This window comes from Nicotiana tabacum, chromosome 15 (assembly GCF_000715075.1).
Source record: "Nicotiana tabacum cultivar K326 chromosome 15, ASM71507v2, whole genome shotgun sequence".
Taxonomy (NCBI): Eukaryota; Viridiplantae; Streptophyta; class Magnoliopsida; order Solanales; family Solanaceae; genus Nicotiana; species Nicotiana tabacum.
In genome coordinates this window covers 99,629,192-99,650,793 of record NC_134094.1, presented here as the reverse complement: position 1 = coordinate 99,650,793, position 21,602 = coordinate 99,629,192, and the positions used below count along the sequence as shown (strand labels likewise).

At 33.1% G+C, this 21,602-nt stretch overlaps 2 protein-coding genes across 2 annotated transcripts; both read right to left on the bottom strand.

Annotated features, from left to right (window-relative positions):
- Positions 1 to 7,823: 7,823 nt before the first annotated feature.
- LOC107781604 (low-temperature-induced cysteine proteinase-like) lies at positions 7,824 to 11,299 on the bottom strand. Its single transcript, NM_001325317.1, has 5 exons — positions 10,822 to 11,299; positions 9,460 to 9,695; positions 9,222 to 9,362; positions 8,119 to 8,568; positions 7,824 to 7,919 (listed from the first exon to the last, which is right to left on the bottom strand). The coding sequence occupies exons 1-5, from the start codon at positions 11,297 to 11,299 to the stop codon at positions 7,824 to 7,826; spliced, it is 1,401 nt and encodes a 466-aa protein (NP_001312246.1).
- Positions 11,300 to 18,521: 7,222 nt separating this feature from the next.
- On the bottom strand, positions 18,522 to 19,535 carry LOC107781609 (uncharacterized). Its single transcript, XM_016602345.1, has one exon. It carries the CDS (start codon positions 19,533 to 19,535, stop codon positions 18,522 to 18,524), a length of 1,014 nt encoding a protein of 337 aa, XP_016457831.1.
- Between the last annotated feature and the right edge of the window lie 2,067 nt (positions 19,536 to 21,602).

Here is a 21,602-nt window from a genome sequence, read left to right as displayed (position 1 = left end):
CTTGAATCCCAACTTGGTTAATATCTTTTCACTCGTGTGATTTATATTTTCTTTGCCTTTGCTTGATTTCTTTTACGTTGTTGTAGAATAGTTGATGGATCTATACTCTAACCATCTTTCATTTTTTTTAATTCATCACTCTTTAAACAATAAAAATGTCTAGAGAATTTTGCTAAGTCCTATAAAAGAACGTATGTTATTGCATTCTACTTCTACTGGTGAATTTTACATGATATTTAAAAATAATATCGAAAATTAACCGAAACGTACCGATACCGAAGAAAAAACGACATGATTGGGACTGTTTCAAAAAATCTTTTTGTTATACATAATAGAATAACCGAAAAATTGGTATGGTACAAATTTTATAAAATAACCGGCCGAACCGAACCATTGACACCCCTACTAAATCGTTGTTCTTGATAGCAAATCTTCACAAATTAATTCAACTTTCTTAAAAAAGATACTTTATAACATATAAAAAATATATATAACATTCATATTGCACAGAGTTAAATGGCATGTACAATAATAAAGAGAGAGTGAACGATAAAATATAATTGAATACTACAAAAGATTATTTGTCTTATTTTCTAACTTATTGATTTTAATTATGAGTTACATTTAATTATACTTAAAACGACCTAATAGCATAAATAATATTTTTTGTCTTTTGTTTTATAGATCTTTAAAATTTGGCTTTTATTTATCTAACACTATAATTTTAATATAAAATATATCAAATATAAACAAATATTTCACATAATGTATCTTGTAATAGCATAACAAAGAATATCACACCTTTGAAAAATTACAAAAATGCTTTAAAAATTAATGTTTCTAATTTGATTACGCAGACTCTAGTAAAAGAGAAAATAAATCAAACAACCATAATGAAATATCTTTCATTGTAGAATTTTAAAAACTTGGGAAAGAAGCCCTTTGTCCCTTCCCATTGAGAAAGAGAAGCTAGAGCTTGTTAGATTTCGGTCCCTAATCCTCGAGATATCACATGTTCCTCTTGATAAATTTGATAACTAGTAGACATTTCAGTTGAAGAAATATGAGTTTTGCTAAGCCTTTTCACATTCGATGAGAGTTATATTCAAATGAAATGCGATTATGGAGTTCCTAATGTAGCCTAACATAAATATCAAGCAACTATAGTCCGGTTGCATGGCCTTGGAAATAACGGCTCAAGTTGGATCAGATACTTGGTGTGTTTGTCTTGTCATAATATTATGTCCAATTACTTCCTTCCGGTCAATATAGTTGGTAAGAGGCTCCAATTCCACTGCTTAATTTGATGTCAAATACATTTATAAAGATGCATTAGTAGAGGGCTTGGAGCTTCAACAACATGTGGCAAGTAAGTTTGTTTGTTGAGAGCCTTCTAACATCAACCTTGGGACTGAAGGCTTCAGCGTAGGCAATTTTTGGATTATGTGGCTGGCTTCTTTGTTCAAAGTTTCTTCATAGGAATATGGAGGGGATAGAAAAGACTAGCTATAGCTTGTGTTATGCCATTGTCCATTATGCTTTGCATGACAAAGAAGATATGATTTTTTAATTGGGTATCATGAGAAGTCTGTTTAGAAGTTAACTAAATTTGAATTTCAATATGTAACAATTAAAATGCTACACAAACTCTCGGACTTACCATGTCTAGATGAGGGCAAAATGACCTATATTGCTAATTGGCTAACTAAGATGGTTTAAACGCGTTATTAAATAATAAATAAATCCCAAAACAATCCTTTCAATTTTAGAGTAGCTAGCTTCCTTTTCGACACTTTTTTATGGAAACATGGTGTCTCAACATGTTATCGTAGAATTTTTGTTTAAAAGCTAAATATTGATATGATTTAAGATAAAAGTGATTACTTAGTATTAACAACTTATTATGTAAAAAGGAATACCTGAAGTTAAAGAGAGCAAATGAAACAGGAAAAGGTTGCATCATTTCTTCCTGTTTTTTCCACCTCATCAACTCCATGTAACCTATCGATATAGCTACACCACTAATACCATAGAAAAATTATAGTGAAGAAATTTAATATGTTTCTTTTCAATCGCAAATCGATCTGTACAACTCGAAATACCAACCTCTGAGAATTATGCAAATAGTCTCATCGTCCACTTATCATCATTCAAGTTTTTCGACAATATGCTCCTTATTCTTGGCATGAATTGTGAGATAGCATGCTTTCATATGTTCGACATCTCCAGCTCCAAGTTCAAATACTTCAAGGCCCATGCTTTCATATGTTCAAACTCTGCCGGAGTGCCGGTAGGTGACAAGTCTTTTCGAAAACCAAGTGATATTATGACATATCAATTGATGTTTTAAAAAGCCGTCCTATAAGCCCAAATAGCAACAGTTGAACACTTCATACTTGAATTGGCAGCTTCAGCATGGGTAGCTACCTCCGTCTAGTCTGCAGCTTGCATTTCAAACGGGATGCTTCAAAGTGGCAATTCATACCCTGCCAAACTGAGAACTCCATCTCGAAATATCAACCTCAAGAATGCAAATAGTCTCATCTTCCACTCATAATTCAATACTTTTAATAGTATACTCCTTGATATGACAGTGAAATAACACGTCCGCGGGTGCAAATGACTTGTTCATTATTTGCTTATCATAGAGTAGGTTCCTCTAGTTGTTTACAATCTTGCGCTCTAAGTATAATTATTAAATACTCTAGGAAATGAGACTCGATAAATGTGCACCAATAGAAGTTCATCATTGAAATCTGCTATCCTGAATGATTAAAGAATGTATGGCAAATGGCAATTATTGTTGGAGGAGCTTCAATGCCTCAAAATCATGGTCTTTTGAACTTCGAATACAGGGTACGGTCCTATGGTTGATGAATTGTTTAATAAACACTCTATTCAATGTGATTTAGTTTGCTTGATTACTGCAATTCCTTTTTGGGTTGTTGTAAGTTTCACTCAAATTGGGGATAGTCTTTCTACTATCCAATTTTGACAGGTTTAGAATCATTTCGTACCAGTATTATGTCAGGAGAAAGAATGAATACTTGTTCAATCTTGAAAAAATAGGGGCAGAAAAAAACAGATGGTGGAATAAATAAATACTACTGTGTGATGAAAAGGTGCAGAAAATAGTCTTTGATATTATTGTTGAAAGCAAGTACAAGTGAATAGGGCTGGGCATATATCGGGTAAAATCGATAACCCGAACCGTTAATTATTTATTCGGTTAACGGTTAGGTAACGGTTTAGAATTTTTTCACTATTGGGTTATCGGTTCGGGCCTCGATTTGACAATTTTATTATTGGGTTAATCGATAACACAATAAGAATTAATGAAATTACTACTTTACCCTTAAGTATATACATATGCAGATATGCTAGGGCTTCATTCTTTCCTATTTTTTCTCAGCCTCAGCCTCAGCCTCAATCTCAGCCGCATTCTTTAGAGTTCAGACTCTTCACTCTTCAATTGCTTCACAATTTATATTTCTCAGGCCTATTCTTCAGCTTCATCTTCGTTCTTCGTGTAAGTTTTTAGTTGCTTCATCTTCATTGTTTACATGGAACTCATTTAACAATTTCTAGTCAAGTTTAAGTTGGTCTTCCACGTTAAGCACTCCAAGTGGTATGCAAAGGAGTTGTGATTATATGATAATTGTCTATGCTGCTCCAACGAAGTCTTATACTAGGAAATCGTAGAATCAGCTTTAAGAATGAAAAACTTCTGAGAATATTAATTGTAAAATCACAGAGAAAGTAGGTGTAGGATAAAATCAGTATGTATTTTGTTCAGTTGCCTTATGTCTAAATTATTTTAATTCGTTTTTTAAGATTTTGTCATGAAAATAGAACCTTACTGGTAGTGCATTCACCATTCAAAAGAAGTCACTGGTACTGCAGTGTGCAGTCAGTAGTAACACATTTGATTAGTTTCATTTGGTGCTCAACTTCTTGAGTAACTCTTAAGAACAATGAATTTTTAAGCTCAAATATGTGCATGTACCTTCAATTTGATAAATGATAAATACTTTGTATTGCGTAGGATCGGGAGGTTTTACTTGTGATTGCATTGGAATAACCATGCATTACATTGCTCTTTTATTTTTCTTGTATTCCAAAGTCCTGTTAACTAATGTGTCAACTCTTTTCAAGCTTTCAATTTGTTTTTAAGATTTTGTTGCCTCGCTGCTTGATTTCTTTTAAATTCAAACTCACAGTGACACAAACGCATGGCTGAAAATATCATAATTGATAAGGTGATTGGTGAAAGTGGAGCTTCTAATTCAAATGCGACAGCACAATCTCAATCAGTTCAATCGACATTAAGGAGACAAAGAAAAAAAAGGTCTCCTTCATGGGATCATTTTGACCAAATTATTGATTCGGAAGGAAATCAAAAGGGTGTCTGTAAACATTGCAAAAGAGAATATTTTGTTGATACAAAAGATAATGGTACGAAATCACTGCTTACACATATGACCAATTGTAAAAAAAAATGCCTTTAGATGTTGCAAAAAGTCAATCAAAATTAGCCTTTCAACCTGTTCCGGGGGTAATAAGGGTGATATAGTTGTTGTTCCTTGGAAATTTGATCAAGAACAATGTAGGAAGGCTTTGTGTCGTATGGTGATCGTTGATGAACTTCCTTTCAACTTTGTTGAAAAGGAAGGTTTTATGAATTTTATGAAAGTTGCACAACCTTTTTTTCGAATTCCTTCACGTAGAACTGTGACTCGTGACTGTTTTGATCTTTTCAATGAGGAAAAACGTAAGTTGGTGAAGCTTTTTAAAGATCAGAGAGTTTGCCTTACCACTGATACTTGGACTTCCTTACAACGAATAAATTATATGTGTATTACTGTTCATTGGATTGATAGTGAATGGAAAATGCATAAAAGAATTATCAACTTTTGTCCAATTTCTAGTCATAGGGGTGAAGATATGACAAATAGTATTGTTAATTGTTTGAAAGAGTGGGGGTTACAAAAGATTTTCACTGTCACAGTTGATAATGCTAGTTCAAATGATGTGACGGTGAAGGAGCTTTCTAAGAAGTTAACTAAATTGGGGACCAATTCCATGAATGGTAAGCACCTTCACGTGAGATGTATGACTCATATTATGAATCTTGTTGTTCAGGATGGTATAAAAGAATCAATTGTGTCTATTGAATGTATTAGGCAAGCAGTGAGATATATCAGGCAGTCTTCTGCTAGGTGGAAAAAGTTTCAGGAATGTTGTGATGAAGGAAATCTAGTTAGGAAATCTTTATGTTTGGATGTTCCTACAAGGTGGAATTCTACATACTTGATGTTGAATAGGGCTATTGAATATGAGAGTGCAATTTTAGAATATGCTGATCATGATATTGGCTTGTCACATCATCTTGAGTTTGTTGATACTGTGGATGAAAGTCCTGCAGGTACACGTTTGAGTAGTGATTGGGAGGATGTAAAGAAATTGACAAAATTTCTTGAAATCTTTTATAAGCTTACTTTAAAGGTATCTGGCTCACTTTATGTTACATCAAATCATCATTTTCTTGAAATTTGTGAAGTTGTTATTTACTTGAAACAATTGATATTAAATGAAGATATTTTTTGGGTTCAATGGCAAAGAAGATGAAGGAGAAATTTGATAAGTATTGGGGTGATCCAGAAAAAATGAACAAGATGATTTTCATTTCATGTGTTTTGGATCATCGGTATAAGTTTGATTCTGTTAGTTTTGTACTTGCGAAGATGTTTGAAGAAAAAGGGCCAATTATCGCGAAGGCAGTGCATACATACATGACTTCATTATTTGATGAGTATGTAAAGTCTCATTCAAAAGATAAAGGTTGTCGTCCTTCTTTATGTTTATCCAACTCTTCATTGGACACAATGAAAACTTCTACTTCATCGCTTTTAGCGAATATTATTAGTGTCCAAAGCGGAGGAGCTTTTGGTTCTTTCTTTGAAGAATTAAAAAGACATAAAGCTGGGATTGGAAGTTCAGATTCTAAATCAGAATTGGAAAAATATCTTACAGAAGAAGTTGAAAATGAAATAGCAGACTCTAATATATTGCTTTTGCGGAAAGTAAACTCACCTAGATTCCCCATTCTTGCTGAGATGGCTCGGGATGTGTTATCTATTCATATTTCAAGTGTTGCATCTGAATGTGTATTTAGCACTGGAGGGCATATTCTTAATTCATTTAGGAGTTCATTGACTCCTAAATTGGTGGAAGTTCTAGTATGCCTTCAAGATTGGCTTCGGAGTGAACCATTACCTGTAAGTGTTGAGGAAGATTTAGATGTTCTCGAGCAACTAGAACAAGGTAGCAATATTTTAATTTATTTGATTGTATATTATTTTTATAAATAGTTTATTTAATATTTTTGTTGTTTGACTTGTTAATATATATTCTCATAGATTTTGCCAAACTTGGAAACGAACCTGCGATGATGATGTGTAGAATCTTAGATAGTTGTGAGTTAAAACTTTGGTAAGTTAATTATTCAACTTATATAACACATAGTATGTTTACAAATATTACTTGACTTAATATTTTTTCTTTTTATGTTTAATAGGTGTAACCATGCCTCGACTTTGTGGTCTCAAAGCTATCTCACATGTTTGGAGTCACTATGAAAGGATTGAAGAAGGTGATGATGGATGGTGGAAAGTAAGATATAGTCATTGTCATCTTGTTTTATGTTACAATGCACCAAGTACTTAATGAGGCATGTTGAGCATTGTTTGGAGGGCAATTTGGTGAAGCCTATAAGGATTGAGTAGTTGTTGTCTTGTTAACTTGAATTTGAACTATTAGTACTATGTTTGGATTTGTTAATCTTAAGGTGAAATTGCTACTACTTTGTATTGTTATTAATATGTTTGAACTATTAGTTGTGTTTGATTCTATCGATGACACCCCTATTAGTTGTAGTGTTGAACTATTAGTTGTAAATTTTATGGCTTAGCAGCAACATTATATTGATATTTGTAGTGTTGGAAACTTGAAAATTGTAGCAGCAATATTATGTTGAATATTAGTTGCAGATTCTTTGTTTAATGTAGTGTTTGATTATGTTTGTTGCAGATTCTTTGTTCAATGCAGTGTTGATTACGTTGAATATTAGTTGTCGATATAAAACTGTTTATATAAAATTATTTTAGCATAATTAGTAAGACATGTGATACAACAATTGTATTACAGGAGCCGGATTAAGTCAAAGCTAGCAGGAAGATTAGCACAATTAGTTGTATCTACTGTCCGATATAATCCTGTTTTATAAAACTATTTTAGTTGTGGCCAGAAACGAGTTTTAAAACTGTTTTACTCTTCTCTTTTTTGCTTAATTCTAGATTGAGTTATCTTATCGGATAAACCGATAATGATCGATAACCGATTAATCGATAACTAATATCTTATCGGTTTATCATATTTGTAAACCGATATGCTAAACCGATAATATTCACAATCGAACCGACCGATGCCCAAGTGAAAGAATAAACAGGCTGATGAAAATATCACTTGGAGTCTTCATACCAAGAAACAAGGATTATTTATATAATTAGACAAAGCAGAACAATAATCCTTCTATAATCTTTTGCTGTAGCTGCAGCAACAACAATAAATAAGCAATATATACAAATCATAGATCAGCATCTTTGTAATACTTGATTATGGATTATCTTTTTTCTACAACTTTCTACTGGAAATGAGGTCTGCAAATCAATGTACCAACGCGATCGTCAAGAACAATCATGATTTTTACATCCTCTGTCGACCCTTCTCTCACCTCATTCCACATAGCTGGTGCTTGTGAAATTTCAAGAACTGCTCTTCTTTCCTCCATTTATGAAGGCCCCAATTGGTTCAGCAAGAATGTGCTTCATTGCCTTCACTCCCAGTGGGTTGTTCTTGCTCTGCAACAATAAAAGAAATCGCATGAGGAAAGAATAAATCATATATACACTAATCATAATAGTGGATATTTGACTTAGAAAAAATGACGAGCAACATGCCACAACCAGTTAAATTACACTGATAATATCAAAATTCTTTAGACGATCAATGTATAGAAATCAAACTTCTCTGCAGAAATACTAAGTGCGAGTCACTTACAATTGAGCAGGTGCCTGCACGAACGTTGCAAACAGGATAGTCGTGCGGACAACAACTGTAGTGATCTTCACAGCAAGTGGCTCCTTCAAGAGGGCAACATCCCCAAGAGAAGCAGGAGTTATAGTATTCAAAGACACAACAGCAAGTGGTACCCTCAGGGCATTGAGCATAATCATCACACTGAGTAGGTGGCTTGATTGGCGATGGAGGAGATGGACTAGGTTTAGGGGGATTTACGCCTGTCTTGACTGGGTAAGAAGGCTCTATGGCTAATCCACACAAACCTTTAGAACTGGCGACGTTACGTTGAACGCGAAGGTAACCTTTCTCTCCCCAAGAAGCACCCCAAGAGTTCCTAATAATCCAATAATCCATACCATTCTCACTACCATATCCAACAGCAACCACACCATGGTCCACTGCAGTTCCACATTTTCCAGTAAAAATACCCTGCAGACATGTGATGCCAAAAGGAATTACAGATATGTATTAGACCATATAACTAATAGGCAATAAGAACTTCATCACATAATTTTATTATAGAATAGTATGCTGTGATCATTGACAAATCATAGTTTTCGACTTTTAAATAGCAGTGCTCATGCAGCCAAAATTACTTGAGGTAGTAAGGTTAGTAAGACAATTTAGTATTTTACTACTACAACATTAGGCCCAACATAATTCAACAAGTAGGGTCTGAGGAAGGTAGTGTGTATGCAGACCTTAACTCTACATTTAATAAGGCAGAGAAGCAATTTCCAAAGACCCTCGGCTCAGAAAGATAAAGGGAATGATATTTAATATTTTACTAACTAATGAATTTTTCAATAAGATTACAAGTTATATATGCCGGCAATGCAAAAAAAATTACACTATCGATGTACTTTAAATATGCCATATTCCTTGGTCGAAAGAGACCTACTGTCTTGGATAAAAAGAAAACATTTTACTAGAAAAACAATATCTTCACAATGTTGTAAGATACGTTTCTTGCACTTCTCCTCCTTAGTTGTGAGTTTTGGAATAACTAACTGATTAACAAAATTTGCCAAGTTCACTTGTATTTTCTCTGTTTAGGGAAAAAGATAGACTAAAAACATTACCGATACATAGTGTTGAAAGTCTTTGCCACCAGCTTCAATGGCAATGCTCACAGGTTGACTTGCAACAGCCTTTTGCAGTGCCTTTTCATTATTTTCAGGAACATCTTCGTACCCATTTATGGTAACAACCTTGGCATTTTTCTGCATGATACAAATGTTTCAAAAAAAAAATCTTCAATTCACTACATAAATCAATAAATAAAGTGAATTTAGTTCAGTTAAAGAATCCAAAACTTACCCTTGACTGGTCACATCTGCCATCACGGCCTGTGTAAGGATAATCTTCTTCAGTGTCAATTCCTCCATTTTTTATGATGAAATCAAAAGCGTAGTCCATAAGACCGCCATTGCAACCGTCATTGTAGGAAGTATCGCAATCCACCAGCTCTTGCTCCGATAGTGAAATCACATCTCCGGTTACTATTGAGTTCACTGCTTCAACGGAAGCAATTGCAGAGAATGCCCAACAACTCCCTGGTTCATTTAAACCATAGATTATTACTCCATACACAAATATTGAGCCATACAACATAAATAATGAATTGAGAAATTTTAAAACCAACTGATATGCAGGCATTAATAAAGAATACACGTCAGTGTCACATGGTATTTAGACTTCGTGTACCATTTGACATCAAATTGCACATTAAATATTGTAGCAACTAACAAATATTCTACTGCCAAAACTCTGCATCAATTGGTGAGCGTTTTCTATCATTATCAAGTTGTGCTGTTAAGCTTTTCACCCGATAATTGCTCATGCGTATGGACAGATGGGGCCAGGGAATAATGACTAGGAAAAAAGAAAAGATGTGGTCGGGGAATAATATGATTAAGCCCCAAAAATGTGAAGAATTGTTATACTAGTATTAGGTAAAAAAGTTGATCTATGACATAATTCTTTATATCCAATAATAAGGGCATACAACTATTTAAACTATAAAATAATAAATTGTTACAACTGATCATTAAATTACACTAATACTATAAAAAATAATACTATCAAAGTATATGAATTAAAATCGAAGAAAAACATATAGGTATTCATCGTTTATGCGTAGACACACATATTGGCTTTCTAGTCATAGAGGACTAGAATTGAATTCCCCCACACTATTGACATGAGAGTTTATGAACAGAGAAAATATTTCAATCTGATCTAATACCATAGAAAATAATTCTTGATACCGATTCTAATCTAATAATATAGAAAATAATGAATAACCATTTATATTTAAAAATAATTTAACTTTAATCTTTTTATTTTATTCATTTTATAGTCAGTGCGGACTCACAAAACTTTTGCCCTTAAACTTTTAAGAATAAATATTTCAAAAGTTTTTTTTTCTTTTTTTTTTAAACTTTGTGTAAGTGAAACAGAGAGTATTTATTTATTTTAGCACAGTAAGGTATGATTTCCTTTGTTTGTCAAGTTCGTATATATTAATTAATGATGGTAGTGGAACACCGAACACCAACTAGCCCTCTGTATGCTTTAATAACAAATTAAATTACGAAAATATTATCTAATTAATTTGAGATCCATTAACCAAAAAAACAGAGATAAACGAAAGAGACAAGCCATAGCCAATTAACTTACCACAGCTTCCTTGATCCTTAACTCCAACAAGAACACCTTTCTCTCTCCAATCAACTGAGTCCGGCAAGCTATCCCCAACTTTAGGAAGATACCGATCGCTTTTGTTCTTTAACAACCTGCGACGATCACTGGTTTTAGTACCCAAGTACATGGACCTGTACTCCTCGTTAGTCAGATCAGCAAATTTGGTTAAACCAAGCTTGTAACTCTTGTTTGGAACAGAGTTCTGTTCATCTATGTATCTTAGGTTTTCTTTAAAGATCTGAAACCGCTTGTCTTTTTCGTCTAAGGCGTTGTACGATTTTCCATGTTCGACTAGCCATGACTCGTACAAGGACATGACTTCATCGTCCGTTCGAAAGTGTTGGTTTTCATCGTAGGTTAAGATGGACATGTCGGAAGCGGAAGATAAGGTGGAGAAGAATAAGAAGAGGAGGAGAAGTAGGGATATGGTGAGAGTAAAGCTAAGAGTTGCCATGATTGGGTGTTTTTCCTGCTTTGTGGGGGAAGAGAAGAAAGGATTGGGGAAAAGGTGGAGAAGAAAGACTGTTTATAAAGGAAGGAAAGGGGATATTATTGGAAATGTAGACGTATGTACAATAATTGGATAAGTATTTTACTGCTTGTTGGAAAATATGAAAATGAAGAAAAAAAGAAATTAGAAATAGGAAGTTAGCTAGGAAAAGGACAAATTAATTGAATTTCACACATCATAAGATGTGGTGGATAGTTAAGATATCTTCAGTTCTCCAACTTTAAATCTTTAATCAAGAGAGTTTGAATTTAAAAAATAAAATTTTCGAGCTCAAGGAACGAAATTTTATTTTGATAAAGATGAATAAAATACTACTCCACTACTATACTTGTTAAGACACTCAGTCAAATTATAATGTGTTTAATAAATCGTCTTTCTTTTTTAAATTTTTGCGCTTAACACTTGTTTTATTTCAATTCGTTACATCATTGGATGGCATCGATCAAGATGGAAAACCTATATTTTACTTCTAAATACAAAACGCAATATCCTATCTTCGAAAGTCAGGCTTCAGGTAGTTTAAAACAGAAATATTTATTTTTCTGCTTTTTCCTTTGTATAGACGAGGAAATATCAGTGTTTTTAAAAGGCGGGGACTTGAAGTGAAGCGTTTTACGTAATATGGGGCAAAATGAAAATTTTGAGGCACGGAGCGTAATCCCCATGGATCGTTAAATTTATAAATTAATAAAATAAAATAATAACACAAAATATATAAAAAGTACATTAAAATTAATAAAATTAAAAAGGAATAAAGAAACTCATAGAAACAAAAGTATCGATCATTTTTTATAAATATAAATAATGCACTAATATTAAAGTTATGAGACACCAATCAATCGTAATTAACTTTCAAATAATTAAAAAATAAGAGTTTCTTAAAAATTATTATCAAACTACATATTTTACCTCCCTGAAAGTAAAATAAATATGATAAATTTAATCAATACTGTAATTTAAAATATTATTCCTTCACGATTAAATACAAAATACTTTAAATTTGAGATATGTGGAACTAAGACATAAAAGACCAATGGCAAGTGAAGATACAGATTTCGGCTATCTATTTCCCAAAGAAATGTTCAAATAAAATTCATTCTTGCGATGTTCAATCAAATAATACGCAATACTATGTCTCGTTATTTGAGTTACTCCTAATTATTATATTTTTACATATGAATATAATTTATATCATTCATTTGTTATAGAATTACGAGGGCCAACAAAGCTAATTAGGGAATTTAACACATGAATTGTGTAAGAACTATTGGGCAAGACTCGAGCGTTGAACGTAGTCGTATTCAAGGCGCGCAGTCGGTTGCTTGGGCGTAAGCAGAGGCGGAGCCAGGATTTCAAGTTTATGAGTTCGGAATTCTAATCATTTTAATTTACTGGGTTCTAAATTAATAATTGTACATATTCAATAAATTTTTTAAGACAAATACAGAATTCGAACCAAAGTTATTGGGTTCGGCCGAACCCACTGACTACACTCTAGCTCCGCCCTTGAGCGTAAGCCTCGTATAACTAAGCCCTGCAAGTGTGCCTCAGAGCGCTTTGATGGTGTCTTGGCTCTGGGACGAGCCCTAGACGAGTTCCAAAAGCTTTAAACAGACGGAATATGTGACATCACCTCCAAAGTAAACTAATTAACATCATACTGTTCATAGACAGCTTTAGTATAGAAAAAACATAAACAAATAGGCGTTGAATATTTTATGGAATAAAAAAAAACCAACTACTTAGTATTTTTTTAACTCGAAAAAAGATTCCAACTACCACATTAGTTAGGAGAGAAAAAGAGAAGTACATTAATTATATAAAATGTAAAGATCTTTTTCATTATTAGTAAATTTTAACATGTACTGACATAATTTTTTTTAATAATTATGCTATAATTTAAATGATTATGCTTTTATAGATCAATGTATAAAGCTTAAAACTTAAAAGAAGAAAATATTACAGTTATCATGTGCATTTTACAGGTAAAAGATACAAGAGAATAGAGATTCTAATATTTGTCCAACTAGTGGAGTGGTAGATTTTTCAGATGAGATTCTTATCTACTATTACACGGTATCAAAGATGGACACGTTTCCTGATGTGATTAGATATTAAAAACTAGACGGGCGTTGTTGTTTTCGTCAGCGGGACCCACCCCCACAAATATACTAGTAATAAATATTTGGGTGGACTCTTTTTAAATTTTATCCTTTTTCCTGTCATTTCTTTTTAAACAGATCTTCAAGTAAAAACAAAACATTCTTCTTTTTCGTTTTCTTTTTATATTTACATCTAAGATGAAGAAAAAAGGAGATTATAGTAAAGAATCATAGGATCTTCATTTTAGAGATCAATAGATTATTATTTAAGCTTTTTACAGTTTAAATTCTACCGATCCTCTGACTACGCTATTTTTGTGATATTATATTAAAATTGAATCCAAATACATTAATATAGACCAGGGGAGACAACACTCATGTGTAGTAAGTACTAAACAAGTAAGACTAAATGAAAACAAAATAAATTGCACCAAATAGTACTACTCGACATAGAAATATGGAATGACGATCATAAGAGAATTTTGGGGTCAGAGACAAACAAAAGAAAAAAAATAAGGCTAAATAATCCTTTTTTATTTGTGTAAATCAAATTGCATAGTTATCGGTGAATCTTCTGGTGAATCCAAATTAGTCGGACTCCAATACAAATACAAGACACTAAATGAATAATCAAAAAAGATTAGATGCACAAGCTGACCCTAGCCGCAGCATTGTCAAACAGAAAAGGTATTCAATAAAAAGATACTTATATTTTTTAGGTTAAGAACAGATTAATATCTCAAAGTGATTAACGATTCTTCTCTCATCGAAATAGAAACTTGAGCAATTTTTAATTAAATCCTACGATCTCGATGCAATGACTGCCACCCATAGGCTAACATGAAAATTGATCCAAACTAGTGCAACTTGTGCTTCTTTGTCTTTATAATTATGTGACTGATTTGGTGCTTTTCTTCAGAAAACCCAAGATACACCATGTCATGAGTGATGAGTCATCAGTGAAAGTAATATGGGAACAAAATTACAAAAGATCAATTTAGTATTAACATTAATACAGTGATACAGCTCAGTGGGGTCATTCACGCCGAAAAATAGGAATGTCAATAATGCTTCTTAATGAGACATTGTTATAAAATAAGAATATTCAAAGTGGTGATTAGAAAGTTCATGAAATTACGATAAAATTTATCCGTATTCAATTTTTACACCAAATTATACTTATTAAATTTAGTGGGCGTGTGGACATAAGAATTGTGAAATTCTGGGGAAAAAAAAATTAAAAATAATATTGAAAAATTAAAGTTGTGTTTGGATATAAATACAATATAGAGTTATTTTTGAATCTTTATGAGTGATTTGTAGTGAAAATTCTGAAAAATAACTTTTTGGAGTTTTTTGAATTTCCGAAAAATTTTGAAATTCAATTTCATGTGAAATTTAAAATTTTCATGGTCAAACACTGATTTCGAAAAAAAAAAAATTCCAAAAAAAGTGATTTTTTTATGGCCAAACGTGCCCTTACGGTAAGAATATGTATAAATTAATGTATAAATTAATTATGATTTAGTGATAAAAATATATATATAAATACATGTGTCATGTATTTATTAAATTGGTGTAAACGCGTACGCAGATAAATTTTTTACTTTAAATTACTAGGAGTTCTCCAGATTCCAAACGGCAATGAGGGTGATCTTGTTTTCAATAAATTATAAGTAGTAATAGTAGTATTAGCATCTTTTGTGCCATTATTAAAAGTCGTATTAGATTATTTAAAGAGAGGAAGATATTTTCATTTGATGTATCTGGCTATGTTTTGTGACCATCAGAGAAAAACAGAAGGCAAAAGATTTTTTCTTTTCTCTTGCTTTTTGTTTTTTTCTCTATCGATTATTTTGCCTTCAAATTTACGTTTTGGGTAAAGGTCAAACGAATTGGCCAATATGATAAAGACATATAACCCTGATTTGGTTGGCACTTGGATAAGATTATAGTTTAGATTCTTTTTATACTGATAACATTTTGCAATGAATGAGTCCATCAATACTAGACTAGAAGAAGGAAATTCCAAAAAGAACTTAAGTTGAGATCACACCTAATCCCTTTGGTTCGGTTTAAACATATTAATAAGTTTTTGGAAACTTTTCTAATCAAACGAGCAAACGATGCTTAGAGTATTGCTGTTGGATATTAGGTGATATGATGCATCTTCCTCTTCCATTTCTTGCACGGAAATAAGTTTGTAATAGCCAGTCAATATATATGAAATGCTTTTAATCCAACTCGACCTTCATATTTTTCTCTTTTGTTTTTTCTTTAAGTTAAAAAGGATGTCCATATTTCATTCTTAATTACATGGGCTGATTTATAAGATGGGAAAAAATAAAAGAAATACAAGGGTTGATTGTATAGAGTACGTAAAATTAAATTTTTAAGAAGTTGTAAAAATATTTTGTTAAACAATGAATATTACGTTCAGTTTCCTTCATAGTTCATTCGGTCATGGAATATTTACTTCTTTATATGTAAATTAACTCGAAAATGTTTTGAAACAAAAAGTATCATCACATTAGTGGTAAATACTATTAAATTTGTCAGTGTAATAGTAGCTTAAGCCTCAGCTAAGCTCTAATGGTGATGAGAACTGGACTTCTATGCCATGGGAGGTTACAGTGAAGAAAATGAAGAAGGAGAGAGAGTGAAGCTTCTAGAATTTCATTTCTCTTCAAAATTAAAATCTGAGTAGAGAGTCCACTATATACAAAAAAGAAAATGTTAAGAAAAATGAAGTCCACTAACTAAAGCTATTACATCTGTCATTTAACTAATACGTTCCACTAACTGACAGCTAACACTAACAACTCTGCTCCAATAACTAAGCTAGTGACTAAGCTAAGCTAAGTGAATAATTAATCTTAACACGCCCTCAAGTTGGAGGTGTGGTGAACACAGCCAACTTGCCTAATGTAGCACTATGCTTGATCCCGGTCAAGGATTTAGTCAAAACATCTACAAGCTGATTATCTGTTCGGATGTGGTAGAGAGAAATTAGGCCTGCTTGTAATTGACCACGCACAAAATGGCAATCCACTTCTATATGCTTGGTCCTTTCGTGAAATACTGGATTCTTTGCAATGTGCAGTGCAGATTGAATGTCACAGAATACTGAGATAGGTAAGGAAAAAGGAACATTCAGTTCTTCAAATAGTCTGCTCAACCATACTAGTTCCCATACTACTTTCCTGAGAGCTCTATACTCTGCTTCTGCAAAAGATAAAGATATAGTCTCTTGTTTCTTAGATTTCCAACTGATAGGATTGTTGCCCAGTAGCACTAAATAACCTGTAATGGACCTCCTAGAATCCGGGCAGGCTGCCCAATCAAAATCACAATAGGCTTTAACTGTGTGATCTCCATTATTTGACATGAAAATTCCCAAAGTAGGGTCATTTCTCAAATATCTGAGCAGATGAAATGCTGCTTTCAGATTAGGTTCTCTAGGTTCCTGTATAAACTGGCTCAAGTGTTGGACACTATATGCAATGTCCAATCTGGTGTTAGTTAGAAAATTCAATTTACCTACTTGCTTTCTATAATAGGTAGGATCCTGTGGGATTGTGCCTTCTCTAGCCTTCAACTTTATAGTGGGATCCAAGGGTGAAGAACAAGGTTTGTAATCCAAACAATTGTATTCTTTTAACAAATCTAGCACAAACTTCCTTTGAGATATAATAACCCCATCATCTTTATACATAATCTCCAATCCCAGGAAGTAGTGCAGCTGCCCCAGGTCCTTGATCTTGAATTGTTCATGTAGAAATACTTTGAGTTGTGCAATTTCCTCTTGGTCAGTTCCAGTGAGTAGTACATCATCCACATATACTACAACATATACTGAGGATTCTCCATTTCTTTTATAGAAAAGTGAGTAGTCATACATGGAATGTATATAGTCCTTTGAACACAATGCCTCAGTCAACTTTGCATACCATTATCGACTGGCTTGTTTCAAGCCATAAAGAGATTTGTTTAGTTTACAAATCAATCCCGTTTCATCCACAACAAGCCTAGGTGGTACCTGTATATACACCTTCTCATTGAGGTCTCCATGGAGGAAAGCATTGTTCATATCTAATTGAAATATGAACCAACCTTTCTTAACTGATGTAGCTATCAAAGCCCTTACTGTTGTCATCTTTACTGCTGGTGAGAATGTTTCTGTATAATCAATTCCTGCCTACTGAGTGTAGCCTTTAACAACCAGCCTAGCTTTGAACCTTTCAATGTTGCCATCTGCTTTGTGCTTCACCTTGTAGACCCATTTACAACCTATTGCTTGCTTCCTAGGTGGCAAAGTTACTAGGTCATTAGAATATAGTGCTTCAAATTCATGTGTCATTGCTGCTTGCCATGCAGGATCAATGGCTGCCTCCTCATATGATGATGGTTCCCAGTCATGACAAACATTTCTCACAAGAGTCTAATTGTTAGAGGTTAGTAGATCAGAGGTAATGTGGTGATTCATAGAGAATAAGGCATTTAGGATAACAGAATTTGTTTTAAGGTGAGGAAGGGAATGTACATAATATTACAAATAGATAGGTGTTTTATGAGTTCTTTGAGATTGCCTCAATTGGACATGTTCTGCATGGGTCTGTTCAGTGTAACAATATTGTGGTGAATCAGGTAATGAAGAAAAGGGTACCGCAGAAAATGATGGGAAAGCTATATGTATAGGTGACATAGGATTGGATGTGCTATCAGGACTCCTTTGATCATTGAAATCTTCAGACAGTTGTGTAATATTTGTACTATCAGAGGGTTGTTCACATAGAGACTCAATGAAGGGAATTGAATGAGGGACAAATGACTGAGGAGATATGTTAATGTTGATTGCAAAAGGAAAGATGGACTCATTGAAGGCTAAATCTCTGGAGATATGAATCTTTCTAGTGGCTATACTCAAGACTTTGTACCCCTTTGTGTTGAAAGGATAACCAATAAACACATGTGGAGTTGTTCTCAATTTCAGCAGGTTGTGTATCAGTGGTTGCTACATATACATTAGCCACTTCTCTATTTCCTCTATTGAACCAATTATTCTAGTTGTTGTTGGAATTGTGATTGTAGTTGAAACTTTGTCTAGGATTTTGATTGAAGTTGGAGGTCTGATTGTGATTTGTATTTGGATTCTGATTCTGACTGAAACTTTGAAGATATTCATGAAGCTTATAACATTTCTCCTTGGTGTGCCCTGGTCTCTTACAATAATCACAAAAAGGTCTGTTCATGTTGTTATGATTGTTATTTGGAGAATAGTTTGTCTTGAATGAACCGGGTCTATTTGTGCTAGCACTTAAAGCTGATGACTCTAGAGCCAAATGATTATTTGGCTTGATTTTTCTCTGCCTTTCCTCTTGAATTAGCAATGAAAAAGTTTGGGCAATTGAAGGAAGATGATTCATCATGAGTATACTGCCTCGAACTATAGTGTATGTCTCATTCAATCCCATAAGAAACTGTATCAACCTCTTATCCTGCTCAGCTTTGTACATGCTTTCCTTAGCTCCACATGTACAATTATAAGTGCAATGAGATTTGACAATTAAAGTGTTGAGTTCCTCCCATAACTTCTTCATTTTAATGTAGTAACCAGTGATATCAAGGGCTCCTTGGGATAGATCATTGATTTCTTTTTGGATCTGGTAGAGTTTTGTTCCATTTGTTTGATCATATCGATCTTCAAGTTCTCTCCACAATTCAAATGCATCTGTCACATATTCAACACTATCTGCAATCTCCTTAGTTAAGGAGTTTAGAATCCATGAAGTGACCATGTCATCGTATCTTTCCCATAGTCGAAATTTCGATGAGTCTGAATCTGGTCTCTTACATTCCCCGTTGATAAATCCCGGCTTATTTTTCACTGATAGGGCTCGCATTACACCCTTTCTCCATGATCGATATCCAAAACCATCACATGGAACAGGAACCAACGCTGCTCCGGGATTATCAGATGGATGCATATACAAGGGACTATTGATATTAACACTTGACTGATTAGGCGGTTCAGCCATGGTCGGTGTAGATTGATCATCATCTTCGACAATAGTCATCTCGTACAGTATGAAATTTCTAAATGATTGAGAACTAGAAAACAATGATTACAGATCTAGAAGCAATTTCCAAGTGATTATAGAAACAGAAAAGTTTGAAATTGATGAAAAATGAACTTGCATGTGTGCGATCTGATTGAGACCGAGATTGACGGAATTAGAACTAACAGATTCAAAGAGACGAGTCCAAACTTACGCTTCTTGCTCTGATACCATATTAAATTCGTTAGTGTAATAGTAGCTTAAGCCTCAGCTAAGCTTTAATGGTGATGAGAACTGGACTTTTACGTCATGGGAGGTTACAGTGAAGAGAATGAAGAAGGAGAGAGAGTGAAACTTCTAGAATTTCATTTCTCTTCAAAATTAAAATCTGAGTGGAGAGTCCACTATATACAAAAACAAAAATGTTAAGAAAAATGAAGTCCACTAACTAAAGCTTTTACAACTGTCATTTAACTAATACGTTCCACTAAATGACAGCTAACACTAATAATTCTGCTCCAATAACTAAGCTAGTGACTAAGCTAAGCTAAGTGAATAATTAATCTTAACAAATACAACACTTGTTAAGTATTTTGGAGCTGGTATATATATGTAATTCCGACTTGAAACTAAATGCTATCATTCAAAAAGATAGTATAATTTTTAAGTTTCTGTGCTACTAACTATGACCAATGCATTTAATTTTCGATGTGGCTTCAAAACTCAATTCTTTAATTTTTCGAAAATACGAACTTCAATATTTGAAACATATATAGGTTTTACATATCACAAACTTTTTAGAATTAATTATTTTAAAATAACCTGTTGATTTTCTAAATTATAAACATTGCCTTTAAGTTTTTTTTTTTTTGGGGGCGCGTGAACTTTTCCCAGAAAAGTTGCTGAAGTTTGGCACGCTGCACTTTTGCTCAAGCACATGAAAGGTCCCTATGTCGTGCACTCCATGACTTTGAAGAGCTTGAAAAAGACAAATAATAAATTAGAAATTCGTACTACTTCACTCTTGGCTTCATGATCCGGATTAGTATTTATCTGAATCTAGTATTTTTTACGCGAAACATAAATTTATATGTAAAAGTTTACTAGAATTGTCACAAATGATAAATTTGAACACATAAGTTTAAAGATACAATAGATTCAGTTTTAAAAGCCTTAAAAATTAAACTTATAGAGTTTAAATCCTATATTCGTGGTTGCCGCAACTTTTTTTATCCCAACACTTGTTAAAATGAAAGTGACAAGTGAAGGAAGGAAAAAGTAGGAAATGACATTGTATTGTCGCTATCAAAATAATAACCCAAAAAAGATACTTTTTGTATATATATATATATATATTGTATGTTATATACTAAAATTATATAAATTTTATATATTTTTCGACTAACAAATATAAATAATTTTATCGCGGGCTAAATATGATAATACCCCAAAAAGCAATCAAGATTCTTGAAGGACAATGGGAAGAAGGGAGATTCCATCCCTGAAGCTTTCATACAACTGATCAATAGCAATAAGTAAATACTTTCACTTCATCAGTCTATTTATGGGGTCCAATGAGCTTGTTTTTATTTGACAAAATGGTATAAAGGGTGTTCCATTTTCAGTAAAAATTACTCCTTGCACCGTGTTTATACATTAAATTATATAATTTATTATGATTAAATAATTTAACGAGATAAAAATATATATTAATTAATCATGATCAAGTTAGAAAACCTTATATTAAAACACATGTTATGTATTTATTTGTTTAGTATTAACACCCGATGGGTAAGTTTTTACCTCTATTTCCTAGATAGGAGTAACTCTCTTGCGAGTCAAATATTATTCATCATGTGCAATTACAAAGAAATAATCATTATTTTCTAAACTTTGTCATGCGTTCATTATAGTAGGTTATCTACATCATACCTTCGGAGTGCATCGCATAATACTTTATGTACCAAATTACTTTTTTCTCAAATGAAATAATTAAAAAAAAATAGTACTTATCACATACAGTGGAACAAAAGACGGGTATATGTTTTGTATTGAATCGAAAACTAGACAAAGGCATAACAACTT